Here is a 25,286-nt window from a genome sequence, read left to right as displayed (position 1 = left end):
GCTCTTGGGGGCGGGTTTCTGGTAGTAGTGCGCGATACCGAAACATTTTCTATCGGTGTGATACCAAGTAGGCTATGGACAGTATCACCGATATCAAAACTGATGCGGGTTGATTCCATACTATGTTTTTGTTTTGTTTTTGTTTTTGGTTTTTCTTTGGTTTTTGTTTTGGGGGGGGCTTGTCGTGGAGTTATTATTTTATTAATTACATGATGACTTTATTTACTTATACTCCGACTTTTAAAATCCTCCACAAATTTTGGGCAATCTCTTGCACTTATTTCATGGATTTTTCAAGCTTTTTTTAAATGATCAACATTACCATCAATTAATTAACGTGTGTAGGATGTGTATTCAGGAAATACAATGCAACTTTCATCACCTCAGTTTTGTGGCTTTGAAATAAATAATTGAAAAAAATATAATAAAAGTGTGCCCTGCGACTGGCTGGCGACCAGTTCGGGGTGTGGTCTGCCTTCGCCCATTTGACGGCTGGGATAGGCTCCAGCAACTCCCCGCGACCCTGTATAGGATAAGCGGTTTGGAAGATGACATGACATGACATAATAAAAGTGTTAAAATACAATTAAAGAGTAAACAACAAAAGAACCCCAAAATGATTAGTTTGAAAGAAATATTGGCCTGTATTTTGACTAAACCACAGCAGAGTCACAAGAAAGAAACTGATGATATAAATCTCAAGCAAACAAGACAATCCTGGAAGCCATCAAACATTACAGCTCAGAATTTCTTTAATAAAAAGACACACCAGTATCACCAGTTTCATATGAGATGCCAAGAATATGATTGTATCCGCAGATGCACACATCTGGTCTTCAAAAAATAATCCTCATAATTGTACTTGATGTACTTGACCTCTTCAACGTGTGTTGTATATCGCCACAGCTAGACTAGTAGGGGCGAGAAGCTTTTAAGTGCAAGAGTCACTGCATTGCAGATCCTACTAAGAAATCTTAACATTGATGCTAATAACATGTTGACACCAAGCACATGACAGTGATGCCATTAAAAATGTTTTTTTTTCAACAAAAAGCTTGAAAATATATGGATAACAGGGCAGTGAGATTTCAAACCCCCATTCACAGTTGAAATATCAAATATACAGAAAAAATATATGAGTGATCTTAAATTTGCCCTTCCCATGCCTTGCCGAGTATCTGATTGACGCAAGGAGGGATTACTATACGCTTAATTTTATGCATGCAGACAATATATTTCCTGGGAATGCAAATTGCACCAATTCGATAGACTGGCCAATCTATAGACAGGAGTTCCAGGCATGAAAGATACATATTATTAAAAAACGGGATATAAATACAGCGGAAACTTGATTTAATGGACCTGGGACCAACGGACTCTGGATTTAATGGACAGAAAACAGTAAACAGTGTTGTGGTGTAAATCACAGACAGACCAACATGCTATATTGGATACAGTACAGTATACAGTTGTTTTTTTTCCCTCAAGCCTATGGAATCCAATTGTAACAAGGATGAAAAAAAGGAAGTGCACAAACATCACAGCCAGCTGCACGCCATCCTTCATTTTCATCTTTGTCAATTAATGTCATAGATAAGCTTTTGGGGTTCATTTTTAATGTATTTATTTTGGTATTGCTGTACATCCGCGCAGAAGAAGGGAGGTCAAATAGTCGTTTGGGAATTATACTTTCCGTTGTTACTCAATAGCGTATGTTGTGCAAAAATATTTCAAATTTTTCACTTGACAAATAATGCATGTATTCAGTCCTAAAAGTAGTAAAGGGTAAATGAAGTTGAGGCATTTTTGAAAAATAAAAAAAAAGATAAAAACTAAGAAACACACTTTATAAACAAATCAAAAGTAGCTGAATGTAAAATATGTTGAAAGTAAAAAAAATAAAATAAAACTAACGATGATGAAAAATCCTCAACTATTATAAACCTGATATGGATACACAAAGAAAATACACACTTTATAATCACGTCATACCCAACTTATCTTTGAGAGAATTTAAAGAAAACACAGCTGAAGCAGAGGGCAGTACATTAAATAAAAATGGCAAATCAAACACAAAAATAGTACAACTTTCATTTTTAACTGATTGCAATTCTTTTTCAACGCAAATGTATGGATAATCACGCTGGCATTCGTCCATATCAAGCGCAACGTTGCGATCGACGTTTTGTATCGATCCGCCCACCAGCGCCTCCTATCTTACTTTGTGCGGACTCGCTCACTCACATTGTGTGTGCGCGCACGCCAGCAGCACGTTGGTGGCTTTTTTCCCCTCATCTCGCCTCAACTTTACGCCCATTGAGCCGCGCTCTCGCTCTCTCTCGAGAACAAAACCCCCCGCGACCCCGACCCGGCTTCTTCTTATTTGCTCCCCTCGCGACCAAACATGTCGGCCTCGGCGGCAAAAGTGAGTAAAAAGGAGCTCAACTCGAACCACGACGGAGCGGACGAGACCTCCGGTAAGCGCCATGGCGGCCTCCTTGTTTCACCGCCATTTTCCCCCCTCACTTTCTTCCCCGCAACGCATTTTCCACGCGTGGCCTCGCTGCGCTTTTATTCACACGCCTCGTCTTATATTGGCATTGCCTTGCACTTTTGTTCAAATTCGACCTTTTTGTGTCCGCTCGTTCACACTGTGGCTCGTTTTGTTAGCTTAGCGTGCTGTTGTCGGGCACGGGGGAAGCCATGTTAGCTTTCCCCCGCTCCTCTTCCTCCTCCTCCATTTAGCTTCGTTAGCTGGCGTTTGAGCCTCACGAATTGGCCTTGCGCGCGTTTCCTTTCATGTTCATCGCAAATTTTAAGACCATTGTGACGTTCCACGAGTGGCCAAATGAAAGCAGTCCCTTTCATTTATTGGCGTTTTGCTCGCTAGCGCGTGTGCTAGCGTGTTGTTGTTGTAGCGGTTACCTAACGCTATTCCGACGACGTTTTCGGTTGCGTTTAAAAGCGATTTGAAAAAATACGTAAATCACATGTTTTCTCCATTAGGAAATTGAGCGTGCGGGATAAAATGTGGTCTTAATAAATCTTTCTGGGGGTTCTTCTAGCTCGCTAGCTAGCTAGCTCGCTAGCTAGCTAGCTCGCACGGCTGCGTTGCACTCGAACAGTCGAGTCGTGTGTCCCACATTTAAACCACGCGGCCTCGGAGGCGGCCAGCAACCGGCAGGAAACATCGAGCCACAAAATCCCGCGATTGGCCGTGAACGCAACTTTGCGTGTTTCTCTTCACCACCATCTCTACGTTAATGGACTTGAAATGTGTTTTCCAAAGAATTACAGCGTGCTTTAGCTACCCCAAATGTACAAACTAGCTCCCCAAAAAAGCAAAATACTGCATTTTTTGCCTAACGTGGTTTTGTTTCCCCTCCACAGAGAAAGAGCAGCAAGAAGCTATTGAACACATTGATGAAGTTCAAAATGAAATCGACAGGTAATTGTTTCTCCCTCATTTTCTGTTCACAAGCAGCATGAATGAGCACGTGAGAGGTTTGTTAGTTACACTTTAATTTCAGCGTAGAATGGTCATTAAATGGCCTTTTATATTTAAAAAAATAAAATAGTTCCCTTAATGTGTCCTGAAAGTAAAAAGAAAATTAATATGCAGGAATTTGAGCAAATGGGAATCTACTTACAATTTAAAAATTACTAAAAAGTATACTTTATCTTAAATCTGAGTGTGGGACTGATATATTTGATTTAAAATAAGTAATGTACAAGAGGTCAAGCATGTTTGAATTCTTATCACTGATAATGAACTTCTAAAAAGTGTACTTAGTTACATAGATGAGATTTAAGCAAAAACGGCAGATTGATAACCAATTTAATATTGGAAAATGAGTTCTCACTGTTAAGTTTAGCAAAGCAAATTTTTTACTTTCCGTAACTAAACAGAGTTAGAAGTACCTTTCAAATAGCAGAACCATGACAAAGCTCAGAATTTATTTTATGGCAAGTACAACCAAAGTGGACCATAAGATATTCGTCAGTGATCATGATTAAAAACGCCATTTTTCTAATAGGGGTCATGTTTTAAAAATGACTGTCCATCAATGAGAGTCCAGTAAAACTCAGTTTTAGGTTTAGAAAAAGAAATTGACGCACATTGAAGCTCAGGATAGTCAAATCACGAAACTGTCTGTTGACATGTTACGAAAGCTTACATTTTGACTCGGAATTCATCAATGAAATATGCCATTTTTTAAAAAGTAATTAAAACTAAGAACCAAATCCCAGTAAATGTGATATTGACAAGACCTATGTATGTTATTCAAATCATTAAAAAATAGGATTTTGAATCATTTTGGAATTTTGGTTTTGAATCATTAAAAACTAGGATTTTGAATTTTGTTCTGATAACATGGAATTTTTATTTGTTTTGAGCAGGTTGAACGAGCAGGCCAGTGAGGAGATCCTGAAAGTAGAACAGAAGTACAACAAACTCCGCCAGCCGTTCTTTCAGAAGAGATCGGAACTGATCGCCAAAATCCCCAACTTTTGGGTCACCACATTTGTCAACCATCCACAAGGTCGGGACCTTGAGCTGCATGACCCGACGGACGGCCTCCTGTCTCAGTGGCCTTTATTCACTCCATTTGAAATTGTGTCTCATACAGTATCTGCCCTACTGGGGGAGGAGGATGAGGAGGCGCTTCACTACCTGAGCCGAGTGGAGGTTACAGAGTTTGAAGACATAAAGTCAGGTTACAGAATAGATTTTGTAAGTACACCCTGAAGTCGTTCTCACTCTTGCCACAAAATGGAGGCACCCTTAACACGGCGCACGCTTTTCTTGCAGTATTTCGACGAGAACCCATACTTCGAAAACAAAGTCCTTTCCAAAGAATTCCACCTGAACGAGAGCGGCGACCCGTCTTCAAAGTCGACGGAAATCAAATGGAAATCAGGAAAGGTAAGGCCCAAAATGTGGACACACAATATTTGTTTGTTGATTTCAATATTTGGCAGATAAATGGATTAATTAAAAAAATGTATTCTGAATAATAGGGATGTGCCAGGTATTGGGACAATACTGGCCCTATTTTTAAAGGAGGCGGTCGCTACTTAAGACAAAAAAATTGACATGAAGTCCTCCTTGGCAGTAGTTCATGCTAATCTGCCGCAATGTGATACGTGAAATACGTGATCGGTGAATCATGTGCGTCAGAAGGAAGGGTCTTTGTTCATAATTTTGTCATTGTAAACATCACTACTAAATAAAATAACTTGTTTTTGAGTCCCATAATGTTAACAATAAGTAAAATTTTACTTACAGGCAAAATGTTTGAATCTTTTGATGGTTTTAATTGTACAATAAAGAAAATTATTTTTGGGGGGGGGGGGTTGGTATGTTTAACTCATTCACTGCCAAGGACATATTTGTCTTTTCACAATCCAGCCATTCAATCCCAGAAATGTATTTATATTTTTTTCAAATTTTTCCAAACATTAGGGTAAAAGAGGGTCTGAAAACGTTTGACAGTGAATGAGTTAAGTCATTATCTTTGTCCCATGTTGTAATGAGTTTTAAAAAAAAAAGACTGTCAGTTTTACATGAGCTAATATCGGCCAATTAATCAATATAATTTGTAAGCAAATATTGGCTCAAGTTTTCTGGAACCTGTCGCATGTTTAAATGACATTTTTGTGTGCGTGTGTTTCTGGTAAGGACCTGACCAAGCGCTCCAGCCAGACGCAGAACAAAGCGGGCCGCAAGAGGCAACACGAAGAGCCCGAGAGCTTCTTCACCTGGTTCACCGACCACGCCGATGCCGGCGCCGACGAGCTGGGCGAGGTCATCAAGGACGACATCTGGCCCAACCCGCTGCAGTACTACCTGGTATGTGACACCCCACCCAAAAGAGGGGGGGGAACTCAGAAGTGAGTATTAAAGCGTTATCGTCGTCAGGTCCCTGACATGGATGACGAGGAAGGCGAAGGCGAGGAGGACGAAGAGGACGAGGAAGGCCTGGAGGACATCGACGAGGAGGGTGACGAGGACGGAGAAGACGACGACGATGACGACGGGGAAGACGGAGAGGTAGGTAGCGAGCGAGTCGTTTGATCTTGCCGCTTGTGTCGCTTGCGATGACTAATTTGTTGATTGTCCCACGCAGGACGACGAGGGTGAAGACGACTGAGAAGCCCGGCCGCGCCCTCCTCGCCTTTCTAGTCCCCATTTGCTTTATCAAGTCATGTTCGGGAGCAAAGGTTTATTTTTGCTGTTCATTTTTTGGTTTTGTCGTTGTTTTAAGTCCATGCGTGCGCTTCATTTTTGACATTCGGAAGCCTCCTCCTTCTCCTTCTTCACCCGCGGGTTCCGTTCTCTCTAAGAAAAAGCCGGCGGCACTTTTTATCCCCCAATTGTGAGTATCCGTACGTACACAACCCCCGGGGTTCATCTCTCCTTCTTGCTCTCTTGTTGAAGATATTGCATAATAATAAATAATAAAACAAAAAAAAATAGAATCTCGTAGAATTTGAAGACACTTCCCACAGATGTGCTCCTGTTTCCAGGTGTGGTGAGAAGCCATGGTGTAGTCACCTTAGCACTAGCAGACCTCATCATTATCTTTATTTTTGGAAGATTTTTTTTTCCCCCCAACAGCTCATTCCTTTCATGTTAAGAGGGAGGGGAGGCATGTTGGCTACTAGTATGGGGTGGGAGGGGGGTAAGTGGACTGAGGCGGGGGGGCAAGAGAGTGGTTATTTTGACACCATTTCTATGGGACTTTTTTTTTTGTTTGTTTTCATTGTATTGTTTTACAGATATCCATGGAATTTGAAATGACATTTTTAATAAAGAACAAAATGGGAAAAAAAAGCTTGTAAATTTTGGCCCCCCCAATGCTCACTTCATGGATATTGGAAAAAAAAAAAACATCCCGGCTTCACCTTCCTTTTTCCGCTAGGCGGTAGGGAAAGAAACTGTTTGAGGTGTAAACTTACTTTTTGATTCAATAATAAAATGTTCATGTGTATATACACGTGTGTGGGAGTGTTCAAACACAGTAGGTCAGCTACCGAAGGATTTGGGGGTGATGAGCAGGCTGGAGGCAAAGTCTTCTCTCAGCAGGCGCTCTACAATGAGAGCCAGGAAGGTCCCATCCGAAGACTCGAACGCAGACGGCGTGATGGTGGCAGGCCATGAGCTCGGCTGGAAGGCCCAACCTTGAACGACAAAACTGCTTAGGACACAGGTGTCAAACTCAAGGCCTGGCCCCAAATCCGGCCCGCGACATTTTATGTGGCCGGCGAAGGCAAATCATGTGTTGACTTTGAAATAGTCTTCACTGTTAACAAAACATGAGCTATTGCTAGCATTTGTTACCAAGCCCTCCTTTAAAATACATTAGAACAATAGTTCTACAAACTACTGGCTTCTTGTATCAAAACTAGTTAGCCATCAATTTGTTGTGTATATGTGATAAGGTGATCATACAATTATATGGGGTCACGGCCCTCAAGGGACACAAAAACGATGTGGCCCGCGACAAAAATGAGTTCAGGAACTCTGCAGGAAGAAACGCTGTTTGGTGCGCAGCAACTTCCTCACTGTTTTGACAGTTTCATTGAAACCCAAAATATAGAAAAATTTAAAAAGGGAGAATAGGTATTTTTTATTACAAAATTATGTGAAATTGTTTTTTTTAACAATGGTTTATGATGGAATTTGGGATGTTTTCCTGAAAACATTGCTTTGATTTTAAACTAAAACTTTACATGTTAATGGGACCGTTTTTTAATATGCAAATATATTTTCCTTTAAAATCGCCTTTTCATAACATTTCAAAATATTTTAAAAGAAAAAAGATTTCAAAAGCATTTATAATCATTATATATTGAAAATTTTCATTCAAAATTTAATATTTAAATATTCAGTTGATAGTGTACAGTAGTAAAGTTTTTTTAAAATTTTTATTTAACATTCTTTAGGTTATTCTTGGAGACCAAATGATTTTTTAATTTTGCGAAACGTGAACTAAAAAAAGCTTTGAGGAAAAAAAAAGTACAATAACTTTTTAAGCATTAAAATGACTATTTCCCCCCCCCCCCCCCTTTTTTTTTTTTAATGTGTTTTAATGAAACAGTTTGTTCGTTTCTATTTCCTTCCCAAAACGAGCAGCGGACGTAGAAATGGCCCCGACCCACCTAAGTGCGCCTTACACTGCGGGCATGAGGCCACAGTCCACGACAACCCCGGGAACCAGGAGAAGTGCCTCTCTGCCGGCCACCGCTTGTCCACGTCCGCCCTGCGGAAGGTGACCACTTCAAACTGGAGGCCGTGCGGGTTCTCGAACATTTGGACGTGCACTCGACGGCCCCCAGGCAATGTGTGGTTGCGGCCTGACAACGCCATGCGGCTGTGCACGGTGGTGATAGTGTCCGAGCAGTAGGCCAGCTCGTGGCCGCATGCGCGACACAGAATTAACGTGTCGGCGCTGGTCGTCTTCCCCGCCTCGGTGACGGCGGCACACGCGGCGGCGGGCCGGTACACGGCGGCCACAAGTAGAAACACACACGAAATTATTTCCGTTTTTTGTTTCATCTCGAAATGCGGAGGCCTCAGTGCGACGCAGTCACACGCGTATGGATACACCCGTCGCTCAGCCCCTAGCACTTATTGTTTTTAGCATTGACAACCACATTTCCGAAGCAATTAACCACCCCAAAAACGTTTTTAATCTATTTAAAATTGTGTGTTTGGACGGCACACGTTATGTATGTACACATTTACAAATCATCTCTACCGATAAACGATACCATATTGTGGACTTTGAGCGATTATTTTTACGATGCTTTTATGCTAGATCATACCCGGAAAGACAACATTTCCGTCTTCCCCCCCAAAAAATCTTTATTTAATATCAACGTTAACAATTATTGCACTCAACATAATAGGAAAACATAACAATCGAAACTATAAATAACCATAAACAAAATAGAAGCATGCCGCGGGTCTCGAGTAAAAAGTAACACCAAAAACACTGCGTACTGAGCAACTGAACATGACGTTATGATTTGACGCTAGTGCCACTTCCGGTGTTAATCACGCGCGCTTATTTAAACCACAATAATGAATTGATATGTAAATAACTACAATTCATCCCATTTTTTTTTATTTTAAATTTTCAACTGGATGTGTTTTAAACGTTAGCCGTCGCTGAATGTAGAGTAACTACGGGCAACAGCGATCAAAAACGCACCTCCACCAATCACAAGCCTGATTCTTGAAATCAACCAATCAAAGTGCACATATGTTTTGCGCACGACCAATCAGGAGGCGTTGGTTTGTCGCTCCAAACACTGGTTTGCTTGATGGAAGAGTTTGCTCGTAGTTGTGTCACTTTTACGTTTGAAAAAAAGACTTAACTAGTCGGATAATGATGCTTTTTTTATTCAGAAAATAATCTGGGAGGTTGTTTCTTTTGCTAATACGCGTAATGAGGTTGGGTTTGACATCGGGGAAGAATGAGAACGAGACATTCTCCTCCTCCGGTTCCCGTTCACGTCCACGTAGTGGAGAGCACACCCGTGCATGTTCACATGAGAAGGAGCCCCAGCAGGACCCCACAGGTGAACAGAAATACAAATACATCTCATTTTATTATACATGTCTTTTTCCTTACTACGCAAAGAAGTTACAATGATGTAGATGTACAGTTTATGCACAGAGACCATGTAGTTAGTCATGTTGTCAACTCTGGTGGATTAGTCTTGTAGTCTAGGCAAAACTAGACTAAATATGCAGGCGAACATGTTATTCGTAGATTAGACGATGCTAGAATGCTAGATTAGACTGGTTGACTCTTACTACATTTAGTCTCTGTTAGACTTGACTGTTACTGTATTACACTAGATTAGTACTGTGGTAGATTATGGCGGAATCAACTATTACTGTATTAGACTTGAAGGTTACTGTACTAGACTATCCTAGAATCGACAGTTACTGTCCTGAACTATGGTTGTATTTGTTGTTGTGCAGGAGAGGATTAGAGATACTCAGGCGAGAGGGGATCGTGGGAGATCTACCGGTCGAGCGCCTTGGATTCCTCCCGGAATCTCGTCTTGTAGACGAGATCAGGTCTCTCTTTCACGTTGTTTGAACATCGGCTTATTTAATGATGTATGTCTTATTTGTCTTGTGTTTTTATATGTTCTGGGTTCAGAGAAGCCGAGTACAGTCAGAGAACGTCCAGCGGGAAAGTGACGAGCAGGACGATGACACCATGACGCTGAGGAAGAACCTCAGTCTGCTGCTCAAAGAGCAAGAAAACAGCCAGCGTTCAAACAAGTAACACTCAATTAGTGCTGAACGATTTTTTAGGAAAAAATTATATTGCGATTTCGATTCGATTTGCGATTTTCTTGAACTCGAGCTTCAGTGCAATAGTCACAGTGCACACTACAGTAACATTTACAAACATGACACAAAATGCCAATATACCATTAAAAACATGAACAACTATTACTCTAATAATGCAAGGACACCAAAGAGATTTTGTGAGGGTGGCAGTAGGCTTTTGAACTTTTTAAAAATGGTTCAAATAAGGCAAGACCTACCTTACGACTTGCCGTCAAGTATAAATATGCATTTATGTGTAACTGTGTATATGAAAATACATTTTTTAACCCAAAAATGTTTTACATTTTGTACTAATGTGCATGTTTTTTGTACATAAATGTAACATTTATATGTCAATATTTTTCCTATGTTTTTTGCGAGAGAGTTAACTGCTTCAAACAGAGACTGAGGCCTTAGCGATTATGGCCTGAAATTCATATCATGGTATTAATTTAATCTTTTGGTCCTAACAGTAATGATGTGTAAAAATCATAATGAGAATATTTGTGATTGGGCTATTTAAAGATACATATTTCCTGTTGAAAAGGGTCAGAAAAAACTGTTCATTCAAACTTTGCATTTTTCATGTAAACATGTCTGCTGTTTTCGTTTATGTAATGAAATCTATTTAACAAAAAACATTGTCCCTTAGCAAAGCTAAAATGATATAATTCTGAGACTTATTATTACGTAGATCTCAAAACTCTCTGGGGCAAAATAGTGCAATAACATTGATGATATTCTAAATATTAAATATTCGTTTGACATGGAGCTCGTCCTCATGCCTAATGTCAGCCGTTTGCCTGTTCCGGTGTTGGAGCGTCTGCTAAATTGCTAATGCAGCCGTCGCCTTAATTTTTGTCTATATACGTATTGATTGTAATACACATTTTCTGTTCATAGCTGCTGGCTCTCCGCTCTAATGCGGTTCCAGCCAGACATTTTTGAAAAGTCTACTTTACACCTAAGCACTTAATTTGGGGCTTTTCCAACTCTGCATTTCACTTTAGCGATTAGTACGCTTAGCGACTCCTTGTTTGCCTCCTCGGTGAAATCGCAACTTGTCAGTGGGGTCGTTTATTCGTCACCACGGAGGAGAGGATCTGCAGCACGCAGCTCGTTGCTGCTGCTTTGCACGGACTTACGTATAATATAAATAAAGTCAGTGCTATTGAAGTTTGCAGTCTGAATCGCTGACGGAAGTCCGTTGAAAATCAGAGGCGCACCGGCCTATAGGCGGGTACTATTTTTTTCCCCCTCGAAAAAAATGACAGACGATGGAAGGGTGCCCACACTGCAGACAGATGGCGAAGAGCGGACGCTTAATTTTTAGTAAAATGCCCAGCTCTGCCATTACGTATTATACATTATACTAGACTTGAATATGCTAGGCTATTTAAAGCGGAAGTCAACCCAAACATATTTTTTTCAAGAATAAGTTCCCAGCAGGCCCACTAATTGAAACACGGCATTCTGATTAATTTTACGCTTGTGGAATATGAGTTAAGCAGCAAAATGCACTCGTTTTTAGCCATGACTGGAGGCGGCCATTTTGTCTTCTGTCGACTGAAAATTACATCACAACTGCTCACAACAACCAATCACGGCTGACCTGTTTTCTGAATCTGAGCCGTGATTGGTCGTTGTGAGCAGTTGTGATGTCATTTTCAGTCGACAGAAGACAAAATGGCCGCCCCCAGCGATGGCTGAAAACGAGTGGATTAACACTTATTCCACAAACGCAATATTTATCAGAATTCCCTGTTTCAACTAGTGGGCTTGCATAGAACATAGTCTTGGAAAAAAAATGTTTGCGTTGACTTCCCTTATAAGTACTTTACTTGAATATGATAGGCTCGTAGACTATACTATACTACTACTGTATGAGGCTGGACTTTTACTATGATAGTGTAAATATTATGTTAGACTACACTGGGTCTATACTAGAAGTCTCCTAGCTCTGAACAAGTTTTGTATGAATGTCAGAGGACAGGTCCCGCCCTCAGAGACGGAGGTCCTGCTGCGGGCCCTGGTGGAGGCGGAGGTGGATGGCGTGGCGGTGGCCAACCAATTGACCTCCTTCAAGGAAACCCTGGATGGCCTGGCTAAAGTAATTTGTTGTCCAAGCAGTAGACCCTTTCACCTTGATGTCACATGTACTTCCAGGTGGCAAAACTCCGTTTGTACCACTAGTAAACAAACCCTTCTATGGCATTTGACCAAGGGAGAATGATAGAGAATGCGAGAATACAGGATAAACATCTTGAATGATGATGTTAGTCTTCTTCTCTACCACACTAGTTAGATTGTGTGAATTGTCAGTTGTAAATAAGATCCTATGTGAGGTAAATTGCCTTGAAGCGACATATAATACCGGCTATAATTTAAATTTCAATGGGTAAGTAGTTGCTGACTTTCTCCTAGGGCTGAACGATTATGGAAAATAATCTAAATGCATTTTTTTCCCCCAAATAAGTCGATTGTGATATGAGTTGCGATTTTTTTTTCAAGGTACTTTCCAATATATTTTGCAACAATTAATCTTTATTACAACAAACAATATCAGATCTGTAATGCATTATAGAATACAGAGGTAAAGACAAAGGAAGCATTAATTCATATGAAAGACAGTTTATCTACTACAATTAGAGGTATTTAGTTACTAAATACCTCTATTTTGATGTGCAGTTTGGCAAGCGTTTACCACGGCAACATAATTCTGCCACACGTGTAAGCATAAGTATATACTATACTGATACTATATTGTAAAGGCACAAACTCAAGTGCAGATTACAACAATAATGTAAACAAATCTGTAGTTTTGCCACATCCTACCTATCACTTTGTTTCATGAGACATGATGTAAATGCGGACTGCTCTTCTTAATTACTCAACTTCTTATATAGAACAATAAACAATAATCCAGTGGCCCTACCACTCCCTACACATCACTTCATTTCATGAAACATGATACATAAATGTGGACTGCACTTGTTAATCACTCACTCAACTTATCATATAGACGGTTCAATAAATAAAACATACTATATGTGTGAAAAATTAAAGCTTACCTGATCTCCATGTAGTAACATCACACACGCCACCCGGTAGGAAATGTAAGATAATGGATCAAGCATGCTGTAGCTGCGGCAGCGTTAGCTTAGCATTCGGTGAATCACCCCCCTGCTATCAAAAGGAGTAATGACCATTTAAACCACAGCCTTCGTGATTACATAATTTTTCTCAGATCGCGATTATATTGCAAATGCAATTAATCGTTCAGCCCTACTTTCTGCCACCCGGAAGTATCTTGGCCCCTACTGTTGACAAACATGGAAAGGTCTATATACGGTCATGGCGGTGGACACTAACAAGATGGAGCTGTACTCCGCAGGACAAGCGTCCGTCCAAGCCCCAGACGTCCGCACTCACACGGCAGCGGCAGCTTCTCCTGGAGAAGATGGAGATCTTTGACAACACCAACCACAGCCTCAGGGACCTCCTCAGAGACTGGAATCATCACCAGGTACAATCAGAGCTTTCAAGGCGTAACGGTCGAGACCGGTAGTGGGCAATTCCACTCCTCGAGGGCCAGTGTCCTGTTTTCCATCTCCCCCTGCTGCAACACACCTGATTCAAATGACCATATAATCAGCAAGGTCTGCAGAAGATAAATAACAATCCTGATCATTTGAATCAGGTGAGTTGCAGCAGGGTGACATAGAAAACATGCAGGATACCGGCCCTCGACGACCGTAATTGCCCACCCCCTGGCGGCTAGTTTAGACTATGCTAGAATAGTCTATGCTAAACCGTTACTATTACTAGACCAGACTATTACTAAACTATACTGGGCTATGTAAGACCATACTTTTTAGTATGGTAGAGTGGCAGACACGATTATTACTATACTGCACTAGATTATGCTAGACTGGTCTATTAGTAGACTAGACTATGTCATCGTCGACTACTATAGTTTAATATACTACACTAGATAGACTAGACTGACTACTGGAATAAGCTATACTATATGATTCCTATACTATATTGGGCTCTGAAAGACCAAACTATTATGACATTAGACTATACTGTGCTTGACTATTTATTACTTTACTAGAATGTGACTATTTTTGGACTATGCTCGAATGCTAGACAAGGGTTTTACTAGCCAAGACTATTTCAGCCCGTACTAGACTATACACCGTTTGGAGGTCTCGGGGATCACCCAGAATGCACTGCCTGCGTCCATTTTGGATGACATGCTCCGCTACCGCTTCATTTGTTATTGTTCAGTGAAGCAAGAAGGCCATGCCTAGCCTACTACGTCTGCTGTTGTTGGCTGTGCAAATCCACGGGGTAAAGGTGGAAAGGGATTCTACAGACTCCCGAAAGTGATCATAAGTCAAGGATTTCATGCCCAAAAAACAAGTCAACGACGAACACGACTGTGGCTGGCTGCAATAAACAGAGCCAACCTATCAAACTGCGACTATGTTAGAATTTGCTCGGATCATTTTGTCACAGGTAAAAATATTCTCTGCTGAAATCACTTGTTGTTCTATTCTTCAACGGTAGTATTTTTATCTCATTAGTTAGACTACCCAGCTAAAAAGAACCCCCCAAAAAACCTCTGACTGTCCTGTAGTGTGTTCATGTTGGTCTTGCTCGTTGCCCTGCGAGTAGCAGATGAGACTAACGCCAAAACAAAAAAAAAACACAACCATGCCCGTTTATGCTATTTTTTTTTAAGATGGGTATCCCATTTCAAAATGATCTAACTACAAGAATATGTTCAACCAGACTACTATTATGGTAGACTAGACTATTATTAGACTACACCAGGGGTGTCCAACCTGGTCCTCGAGGGGCCCTATCCATCTTGTTTTAGATGTCTCCCTCCTCCAACACACCTGATTCAAATGATCAGGATCGTTATCAGGCTCCTCAGAGCTCGCTGATGATTTGATTATTTGAATCAGGTGTGCCCGAGGAGGGAGACATTTAAAAGCTGCTGGACAGGGGCCCTCGATGACCGGAGTTGGACACCCCTGGACTATACTATGCTACCCTGTAGCAGACTAGTCTATGGTAGACTAGCCTATTGCAAACAAGACTGTGTGTCAAGACTATTACTATGCTGGACAAGGCAAAAGAAGATGATTACCATATTAACCTATACTATACTATTTCCAGGCATGACTAGACTATGCTAGACTAGACAATAAAAGGCTATTATGACACTAGACTCTGCTAGACTATTACCGTACTATGTTACAGTATTCTCGACCAGACTATGCTAGCCTATTGCTATACAATACTAAACTATGACTGTCGCTCACTCAGCCGTTACTGTACTAGACTACACTATGCTTGACTGGACTAGTACTAGTCCAGTACTACTGTAGGTGTTCTTTCTCCTTTCAGCAGAGGGAAGCAGAGAGACACTCTGAGGAGAACGAAGCCTTCAGGAGGAGGCTGGCCGACGTTGAGACTGAGAATATAGTGAGGATCTTAACCATCACTATAACCATAACAGAATCCCAACCATGACCCTAATCACAATTTGAGCCGTCAATTAACCATCACCACCACAACCACCATGAGCACAACTGTGACTATCATCTTGTTGTATGGAACGTTTTAATTGAATAGCTGCTTTGATGTTTTTGTGTCCTCCAGAGACTTGTGTCCAAACTGTGCAGCAAGGAGAAAGAAGCTTCCCAGCTCACAGAGTCTTTGATATTTGAGAAGGTCTAGAAATAATTATAAAACACCTTTCCTAACATCTACAGTATATAAACATGTTACAGTATAGGATTTCTCTAGTCCTTTTTAGACAGGACTACTGTATTACTATAGTAGACTATATTCGACTAGACAATTATTAGAGTAGAATACTCGATTACTAAGCTATGCAAGACTAGACTATTACTATGTTATTACTACTATATAACTATTACTGCTAAGATTATTGCTAGAGTAGACTATGGACTAGATGACGCAATCGCCTGAAATATTGTCAGACTAGACTAACCTATTAATATGCTCGACTACACTATTACTATCTTAGAATACCACATTACTAGACTATGCTAGACTAGACTATTGATATATTAGACATTCCAGTACTATAATTACTATAATTATACTAGGCTAGACTATGATAGACTAGACCAGGGCTGTCACACTCATTCTCGTCGCGGGCCACATTGTAGTTAGTTTCCCTCGGAGGGCCGTTATGACTGTGAAACCATATCAATGTTTAATCACCTCCTCATATTATTACATAAACATTACATAACAAATTGGATAACTACTTTTGAAATCAAATCAGAAGTCTAGAGTAATAGCTTTTTAACTTTTGTTCAAGTTACTGTAATAACGTGACAAGAAAATGCTTGTAATATTTCAATGTTAGTTTTTTTTACATATGGCAATTTGAAATTTTGGTCCAGATTTGAGCAAACAACATGGAAGCTGACATGCTTGATTTGTTTTCACAGGCCACGCCATGGAGCGGGCCAGATCTGACTCCCGGGCCTTTAGTTTGACACCCGTGGACTCGACTATTACTATCAAATGCTCTGCTAGACCATACAGGACTGGAATAGTGTGGTAGAAGATCAACCATATAAGACTTGACTATTCCATGCTTGTCTAAACTCGACTAGACAATTTTTTTCCTGTCGTAGATTAGATGAGGACAGCTGGTCTATGTTACACTAGAGTTGTACTACACATGTTACAAACACGTTATAAACAAGTAATAAGTGTTGAAGCCCACATGTTCATCTCTCTGTCTTCCATGTCAGGACCACGCCAAGACCACGGAGGAGCTGTCCAGGATACTGGCGTCTACTCGGGACCATTTGGAGTCTCAGCTCAGTCGAGTACAAGCGGAAAAAGTCGCAATGGCCGCTCAGCTGCAGGTCCGCTTTCAAATTAAAGTGCGGTACCAGACTATGTAACACAAGAGTTGATGAGATGAGACTCTTGTACGCCATCCAAGACTATGCTATCCATTGTACCATTAAACTAGACTAAATTGTGACGGACTGGGTTTTATTAAACCAGGCAATGGTAGGCTATAGCTTTAGCTCTAATATAAATCTGGGATAGACAAGACTAGACTAGAATGGGCTATGCTTTCAAATGATAGCTGAAACAAAACTATGATATGCTAAGATTTTACCACAAAGTACATGAGAGTATTACTAGATTAGATTATGATGTACAATTGCTAGACTAGCCTATACTAGACTAAATTATTACTATGATACGCCGCAATAATACCATATTATGATAGATTAGACAATGCAGGACTAGACTATGCTACCCTTGACATTTACTGTACTAGACTAGGCTAGACTACACAAGTATACCATACTCAACTTTTGGAACTTCATTTGGAGAGAGAAGCCAACCAAAACAAGTGGGCAGCAACGTATTTCAGATCAGAATCAGTAGCAGCCATCAATCATTGAAGAGCGGCTTGAGGTGAGGAGAAGGGTAGAGGTGCCCCTCTTTGTTCTCAGAGAGAGAGACCTATACCTACGCCCTGATGGTAAACAGGACGTAGTGAGAATGCAGGATGTGTGAGCTGTCAGTTGATATTCGGGTGCCTTAATAAAGCTACACTATTCCCAATTTGACTATCCTACCCTGTCCTAGACTATGACAAAGTAGACTATAGTAGACTAGTCTATCATATACTAACCCACTCCTGTCTAAATCAGCGTCTGCAGCAGACTTACGAGCAACAACGGGAAAACGATGACGAGGCGGCCCTGGCGCTGCTTACCCAGCATGCCGAGCGGGCCGAGGAAGCATCCAGACAAATGGGAGCCAGACTGCAGGAGAAGGTACACAAAACCCACAAATCCTACCCTAACACTCGACTAGGACAAACTATCCTAGCCTATGTCAGTACAGACACGCTGTATCATACGCTGTTCCAGAGCTAGGAATTTTATTAACATTTTCCGGTCCGTTTATCACTTTCTGCCTCCAGCCGGGGTACCCTTCCGTCGTCCGTTTAGCCGCTGTTTTGTCCGGCCGGACCAAATATTAATCGCCTATAGGCCGGTCCGACTATCATTTTGAACGGGTTGGACTGACATACTGGTCCGTCACTCTGACGGAATGCCCACCTCTGCTAATCAAGACCATGCTAGAGAACTATCTTACTGTACTAGACTATTAAAAGACTAGACTATACTGGTCAACTATGCTAGACTGCGTCTAGAGACTATTCTAGACTAGTACTATTCTAGACTCTTACTATACTAGACTGTGCTAGGTGACAGTATTACTGGACTATTCAAGGAAACAGTATTACTAGACTAGACTATTACTAGACTAGGCTATGGTAGACTAGAGGCTGCCGGAGAAGGTAATTAGAATCACCCAGGAAAATCTATTGTTTTTGAAGGAGTCCCAGCTGGCTCAGGCGTTGTCCACGTGTAGCGAGTTGCGTCTGCGCATCTCCAAGGAAGCCACGGCCAGAAGTCAGCTGGAAGACAACGTCGCAGCCCTCAAATTGTGAGTACACGCAGACGCAGTGCCATACCATGCCAGGCCATTTACTAGAGTAGGATGTGCTGTGCTTGGATGCTACAGTTCAACGTCAGACTCAACAAGAATAGACTGTCCTTTTCTGTAAATTAGACAGGACAGATTGTGCTAGTTTCGATTTTTACTATAATAGCCTGCACTGCGCCAAGCTTGACTAGACCGAACTGGAATAGGTTATGGTTTGATCTGCAAAACTATGCTTGACTAGTCTATTCCTATTTTATGCTTGCGTTGAATAGACTATGGTGGGCTACACGATGCTAGACTATATCGGATTGTGATAGACTCTCCAGTGCTGTCAGACATTAAAATATGAAAACTAGACAATGCTAGACTTGACTATTACTACACTAGACTATGCTGGGCTACACTATTATGCTAGACGAATCCATGCTATCCTATATAGGAGTAGACATTCTTTTACCCCGTAAAAATGACATGCTAGACTATGTGAGGCTAGACTATTGCCATACTAGACTATGCTAGACTAGACAGTCTTTTCCCTTCTCCCAGGCAGGTGAGCGAATGGAATGCTCAGCATCATGTGGCCGACGAGCGAAGTCGCGGCGAGAGGGAGGAGCTCCGAGACCAGCTCCACCGTCTGAGTGCCCAGAACACCGCCATGGCGCTAGATAAACAGTCCTTGCAGGTATGGGACATCAAAGCAAATCGTAGCAGCCCCCCCCACAGGTGACCATTAAGGGTTGGGTTTTGGTTCAGGCTCAGGTGACCTCCAGTGAGGAGAAGCTGCGAGTCGCTCAAGAGGAAACACGACAGCTCAGAGCCTCGTACAAAAAACAGGAATTTGTGTTGGACAAATACAAGAGGAAGGTATGCTACATAGATCTGTGGATCTAGGATTCACAAGCAGGGGCAGGAATACTAGCATGTTCTGTGCACACAAAAAAAATGTAAAGTGCGCTATAAATTAAATGTGTTATTATTATTACACAACCAGTTCAGGGTGTCCCCCGCCTACTGCCCAAAGACAGCTGGGATAGGCTCCAGCACGCCCCGCGACCCTTGTGAGGAGAAGCGGTACAGATAATGGATGGATTATTATTACAAGTTAGCATGCTAACGTAACATAATGGGTGTATTAGTGCTTCTGATGTAGAATGGACTAGACCAGGGTAGGAAATATCCTGCCTGTTTTCCATCTGTCCCTGCTGCAACACACCTGATTCAAATGATCATATAATCAGCAAGGTCTGCAGAAGCTGGATAACGATCCTGATCATTTGAATCAGGTGGGTTGCACCAGGGTGACATAGAAAACATGCAGGATACTGGCCTTTGAGGGCTGGAATTGCCCACCCCTGGACTAGACTATCCTAAACTGTACTAGAGTAGTCTGGTCTAAACCACGACTAGTAGAACCAGCCTATGATAACCTAACCCATCCAAGATTGGACTGGAGATGACAAACTAGTCCACATTAGACTAAATTAGATTAGACCATGGTATTCAAGTTGGTCTAGGACTAGAATAAACTATACTTTGCGGGACGAGACAATACTATCCCATCCTTCCCAAGGCTTGTGTAGACTGTCTTAATCTTGATTTGACCATGGCACAGTACATTATACTATCCTATGACAAAGTAGACAAGAAACTGGACCAGAGCACACCAGATGGACCAAACTGGACTAGACCATCTTAACCGGACCAAAGCATAGCATATGAACCAAACTGGATACGATATTGGTCAGGCTCAGCAGGCGGACCTGCAGTGTGAGGAGCAGCGTCTGAAGGTGAGCGAGGCCCAGCTGGAGGCTCGGGAGGCTTTGGCAGCACAGGAACGGGAGCAGGAGCAGCTGAAGAAGGAGCTGCTGCGCCTGCGCCAGCTGGAAACGCTTCCCGAGCGCCTGCGCAGAAGCGAGCAGCAGCTGGCGGAGGCACAGCAGCAAGCCGAGGCTCACCAGAGGAGGAACCTCGAGCACAACGGCGCCCTTGCTGATGTCAGACACAAGGTAACGAAAGGATGTTCTACATCACTGGATGGTCTAAGTCTTTATGTGGGTGTCTTCAATCTTTGTATTTTCTGGGTGTTTTTGTTTTTTCCTTTGTGTCCTCGAGTTCTTTTTAACTGTTTAGATTTTCTTCGGTTGCCCTAGATGTTTCTGTGTATGTTGTAGCCCTTTCTTTGGAGTCAAAAATCTTTCTTAGGATGTGCTAGCGTGCTCTTTGGATAACTCAGTTGTTGTTTTTTTGTGATGATAGATTATTGGGTGTTCTAGACTTTCTTTTGATGGTTCAGGTCTTTGGATGGTTTTGATTTTTGGATGTCCTAGACTTTGGATGTAAAACTTTTGATGTCCAAGGTCTTTGGTTGTGCTAGAGACCTGGATATTTTCATGTTCATGCTTTCGATGCCTCAGATGTTTCTGTGTCAAGACTTTGGATGTAAGACACTGGATGTACGAGGTATTTTTGATGTCTTAGATCTTGGGATGTTGTACTTTTTGGAAGCCCTATACCTTTGGACGTCCTAGGTATTTGGATTAGCTAGCATGTACTAATGCTTGGGGTGTCTAGACTTTTGAAGTCCTAGAATTTTTTACATTGTAATTTTTTTGGAAGCTGTAGGTCTGTGGACTAGATCATTGGTTAGATCTTTCTTTGTATTCTTTAAAGGGACAATGTGTGGAATGTTTAGATTTTTCAACGATCATTCATTTTTAAAACCCACTATTCATTTAAACAATTTGCAAAAAAAATATGCACTATCACTTCAACGTAATTATTTTTAGGTGAAGTACTCTCTAATTATATTACACAGGGCGCGCCTCCCCTACAGGAAGCTGCCATATTTCGCTGACATTTTTGTGTCCGCATCCGGATACTTGAAAGGAGACAAACTTAGCGAACGTAGTTCCTTCCTAAGCATCATGACTACAGCATGTGTAACCAATGCAATGCACTTACTTCATCACTTGAGGGAAGTCGTTTGTGATGACATTTTTCTTGCACCTCTGCTGAAGAAACTGTTGGGCGGCTTGCAACGTGTGGTCTCGGAGGCACTGCTTCAAAATGCACGCGCTTCCATCTTAGGTCTTTGTATTCTATAAGTAGGCCACTAGAGGGCCTTGAATTCTACACATTGTCCTTTTAAGATAGAGTTTTCAATGTTCTTGTTTTTTTTGTTGTTTTTTTTGCTTTTTTTTAAATTACAGATTTGGGGACTTTGTCGGTCTTACATTGGATATTGTAGCGCTTTGGCTGTTGTACACTAATTATCATAGAGATCTGGATGTACTAGTCCTAGTCTGGTTAGTACTTTTGATCCTATAGTACTTTGGCCATTTTAGATCTTTGGATGTCTAATCTAGATCTTTGGATGTTCTTGACTTTTTTTAATGTAGATTTTTGGATGACGTACACAGATTTTGTTATTAATCTTTGATGCTTTTCAGGTGGAACAACAAGGTTCTCAGCTGGAGGTGTACCAGCGTAGGAACATGCTGCTGCAGGAGGAGAATAACGTCCTCAAAGAGAAGATACATAACCTGGAAAGGTAACAGCAACTTTCTGCTGCCATTTCCTGTCACCATCTTATACCTTTTAGGTCCTTTAAGTGTCTTCTGTCTTACTACATTTACTTCTCTGGATCCTCCCATCGTTTCCTTTCAGATACGTGACTGTTTACTACTTGGGTCACACGTCTTACAATAAGGACACTTAGTGTGTCAGTGACGGCTTTCTTTCTGCTTGAAAAAAATAATAAACAACAGCTATGTTAGCGAGATAGCATTAGATAAGAAAGAAAAGAAAAAATGGATTTGAAAAACTTAAAGACAAAGCTATGTTAGAAATAAATAAATACTGTATATTTTAAAAACTTTTTATGTTAACGTTTGTTGGACGTTTCTAGTTGTTCAAAAATATAACATAATAGCTACATTGGCTTGGGTTGGGAATAAAATGTAAATTGCTACGCTAGCTATTGTTGGGGAAAAACTTGCATAAATTAAAAATGGTAGCTCTGCTTGTTAGGGCTAGGTAAAATGTCAAATAGTGAAAACATAAAACCAAAGCTGTTAATGTCTGTTTTTAATAAATAAAAAACAATACAGCTGTTATTGTATGTTTTTTAATCAAAATAAAATATGTTGCCATGGTTCAGAAAAAAATGTTAAATAGAATGTTGTTAGGGCTTGAAAAATATCGAATATAAAAAAAACTTTCAAAGCTATTTATGTTCATACTAGATTTTGAAAAATTTGAAAATAATTTTAGTTAATTAATTATATTAATTAAACATATAATAAATACTGTAGCTGTTGTTCAGGAAAATAAAACATGATAACTTTGTGTAATAGTTTGTGTAAAAACGTTTTTTTAAAACAAAAAATACAATAGCTACATTAGCAAGTTTGTGATTTTTTTTAAAAGTAAATATACATTAAAAATAGTAAGGCTCTTAAATTAAGAAAAATGTCAAATGACTGTTAGTTGTGGTCAAAGGGATTAGAACAAAAAAATACTACTGTACATTTTAAATAGAGATGATAGCTGGTCAAGATTGGCAGAAATTTCAACAAAATGGCTATGTTACCGGGAGGACAGAATAAGCACAAATTTTGTAAAATAATTTCAATTAGGTTCCGGAAAAAAAAATTGCTAGTCTGTTCCTAACTACCGTACAGTGTGGGAAACAAATATTTATAAAAAATGAAAAAAAATAACATGTATGCGTGTGTCCCTGAAGGAAGCTGGAGTCCATGCGCGTGGAGAACAAGGAGATGTGCGAGGCGCTCACCCTGAAGGAGGTGAGCGTGCTAAGCGTGGGCCAGCAGCTGGAACAGAAAAGCCGCGAGAACGCCGTCCTGTCCCAGCAGCTGCAGCAAACCCTGGACGACGCCCAGCAGCAGGCCCGCCAAAGCGTGGAGAGAGTCCTGGACAAGGAGCGCAGGTCACAGTCCAAAGCCCTGGACCTGCAGGAACAGCTGAGTCGGGCTGAGGCCCAGCTCAGTCAGCTGCATCGCAGCAAGGAGGAGGTGACTGTGCGCCTCGCGTCTCGCGACCTCCTGCCTGAGTTATCCAGGTCGTTGCGGTGATGGTTGTGAAAATAGTTGGCGAGGTTGTCAAGGTCATTGTCCATGTAGTTGTCAAGGTAGGTAAAGGTAATTATAAAAGTCACTTGTCAAGCTAGTTGTTATGATAGCTGTTTAGTTGGTTTGGGTAGTTGTCAAGATGTTTTTTAAAATAGTTGTCGAGGTAGTTAAGGGAGTTACCAAGTTGTTTTTCAATGTTTAGGATTGTTGTCATGGTGTTTAGGGTAGTTGTCAAAATAGCAGTTAAGATAGTTGTTGAAGTGTTAAGGTAGTTCTAAAGGAAGTTTGGGTAGTTGTCTTTATAGTTGTCAAAATAACTGTCAAGATAGTTAAGATGGTTGAGGTATTTAGGTCGTTGCCAGGATAGTTGTTAAAATAGAGGTCAAGGTAGTTGTTAGGGTAGTTAAAATACTACCATGGTACTCATTACGGTAGTCGTCCAAGCAGTCGTCATGGTAGTCCTCAGGTTGTTGTGACAATAGTTGTCAAGATGATTGAAGTACTTGTTAACGTAGTTGCCAAGGTAGTTGTAAAGGGAATTGAGTTGGTTGTGAAAACAGCTGTTTAGGTAGGGTAGTTGTCAAGATTGTGTTATCTAGTTAGTCGTCAATATAGTTAAGATAGTGGTCAAGATAGTTATCAAGTTGTTGAGTAGTTAAGGTAGCTGTCAAGATAGTTGAGGTATTCAGGAATTTGTTGAGATCATTAGTAAGATAGCTGTTAAGCTAGTTGCATTAGGTTGTTGAGGTAATTAAGATTAGATATCAAGGTAGTTATTGATGTTGTTGCCAAGGTGGTTAAGGTAGTGGTTGAGGTAGTTAAACTAGTTGTCATGATATTTCTTGAGGTAATTGTCATGGTAGTTAGTTGTTAAGATTGTTGTGGAGATCGAGCACCCTGGAGGCGGAACTCAAGTCAGGTTCTGGTTGGGAGGGTATCCACTTGTGATATGTTCCCTTTCTGCAGATGGAGCGTCGCTTCCAGAACCAGCTGAAGAACCTGAAGGAGCGGCTGGATCAGTCGGACCAGACCAACCGCAGCCTGCAGAACTACGTGCGCTTCCTCAAGACCTCCTACGGGAACGTCTTTGGCGAGCTTTTTGTCCCCAGCTGACGAAAAGAGCCCACAAACTCTTACCTGTCTTCTCTGTTTTGCTTGGAATCGCAAATAAACGTGTCCATGTGCCACGCAATTTCAGTGGGTATGATTTCCATCCTAACATTTATAGTTGATGCACATTGTTTCTGATTGGATGGAGGAGCTCATTTGAAGAAAATCACAGGACCAATCAGAGG

General features: G+C 41.1%; 3 protein-coding genes across 4 annotated transcripts; 2 read left to right on the top strand and 1 right to left on the bottom strand.

The window, feature by feature from the left end:
- Nucleotides 1-2,229: 2,229 nt before the first annotated feature.
- seta (SET nuclear proto-oncogene a) lies at nt 2,230-6,995 on the top strand. Its single transcript, XM_086030743.1, has 8 exons — nt 2,230-2,477; nt 3,391-3,448; nt 4,402-4,544; nt 4,632-4,735; nt 4,814-4,927; nt 5,684-5,854; nt 5,924-6,055; nt 6,132-6,995. The coding sequence occupies exons 1-8, from the start codon at nt 2,405-2,407 to the stop codon at nt 6,153-6,155; spliced, it is 819 nt and encodes a 272-aa protein (XP_085886869.1). The 5' UTR covers nt 2,230-2,404; the 3' UTR covers nt 6,156-6,995.
- LOC147147599 (protein cereblon) lies at nt 6,170-8,829 on the bottom strand. Its single transcript, XM_086030745.1, has 2 exons — nt 8,167-8,829; nt 6,170-7,185 (listed from the first exon to the last, which is right to left on the bottom strand). Exons 1-2 carry the CDS (start codon nt 8,561-8,563, stop codon nt 7,031-7,033), a joined length of 552 nt encoding a protein of 183 aa, XP_085886871.1. The 5' UTR covers nt 8,564-8,829; the 3' UTR covers nt 6,170-7,030.
- Nucleotides 8,171-25,183, top strand: LOC147147598 (outer dense fiber protein 2-like). Of its 2 annotated transcripts, XM_086030741.1 has the most exons (16): nt 8,172-9,591; nt 10,001-10,099; nt 10,185-10,309; nt 12,347-12,470; nt 13,755-13,886; nt 15,785-15,862; nt 16,040-16,111; nt 17,173-17,289; nt 18,097-18,222; nt 18,792-18,901; nt 19,448-19,583; nt 19,655-19,765; nt 20,647-20,907; nt 22,351-22,451; nt 23,646-23,934; nt 24,958-25,183. In XM_086030741.1, exons 1-16 carry the CDS (start codon nt 9,487-9,489, stop codon nt 25,102-25,104), a joined length of 2,133 nt encoding a protein of 710 aa, XP_085886867.1. In that variant the 5' UTR covers nt 8,172-9,486; the 3' UTR covers nt 25,105-25,183. The 2 variants fall into 2 exon arrangements, with proteins under 2 accessions (XP_085886868.1, XP_085886867.1); XM_086030742.1 differs by lacking the exons at nt 15,785-15,862; nt 16,040-16,111 and having other exon boundaries at nt 8,171-9,591.
- Nucleotides 25,184-25,286: the final 103 nt, after the last annotated feature.

The sequence above is a fragment of the Filicampus tigris genome, chromosome 5, assembly GCF_054856515.1.
Source record: "Filicampus tigris isolate MCC_2025a chromosome 5, RoL_Ftig_1.0, whole genome shotgun sequence".
NCBI lineage: Eukaryota > Metazoa > Chordata > Actinopteri > Syngnathiformes > Syngnathidae > Filicampus > Filicampus tigris.
Note: the sequence above shows the minus strand (reverse complement) of the source record. Positions and strands in the feature narration are given on the sequence as shown.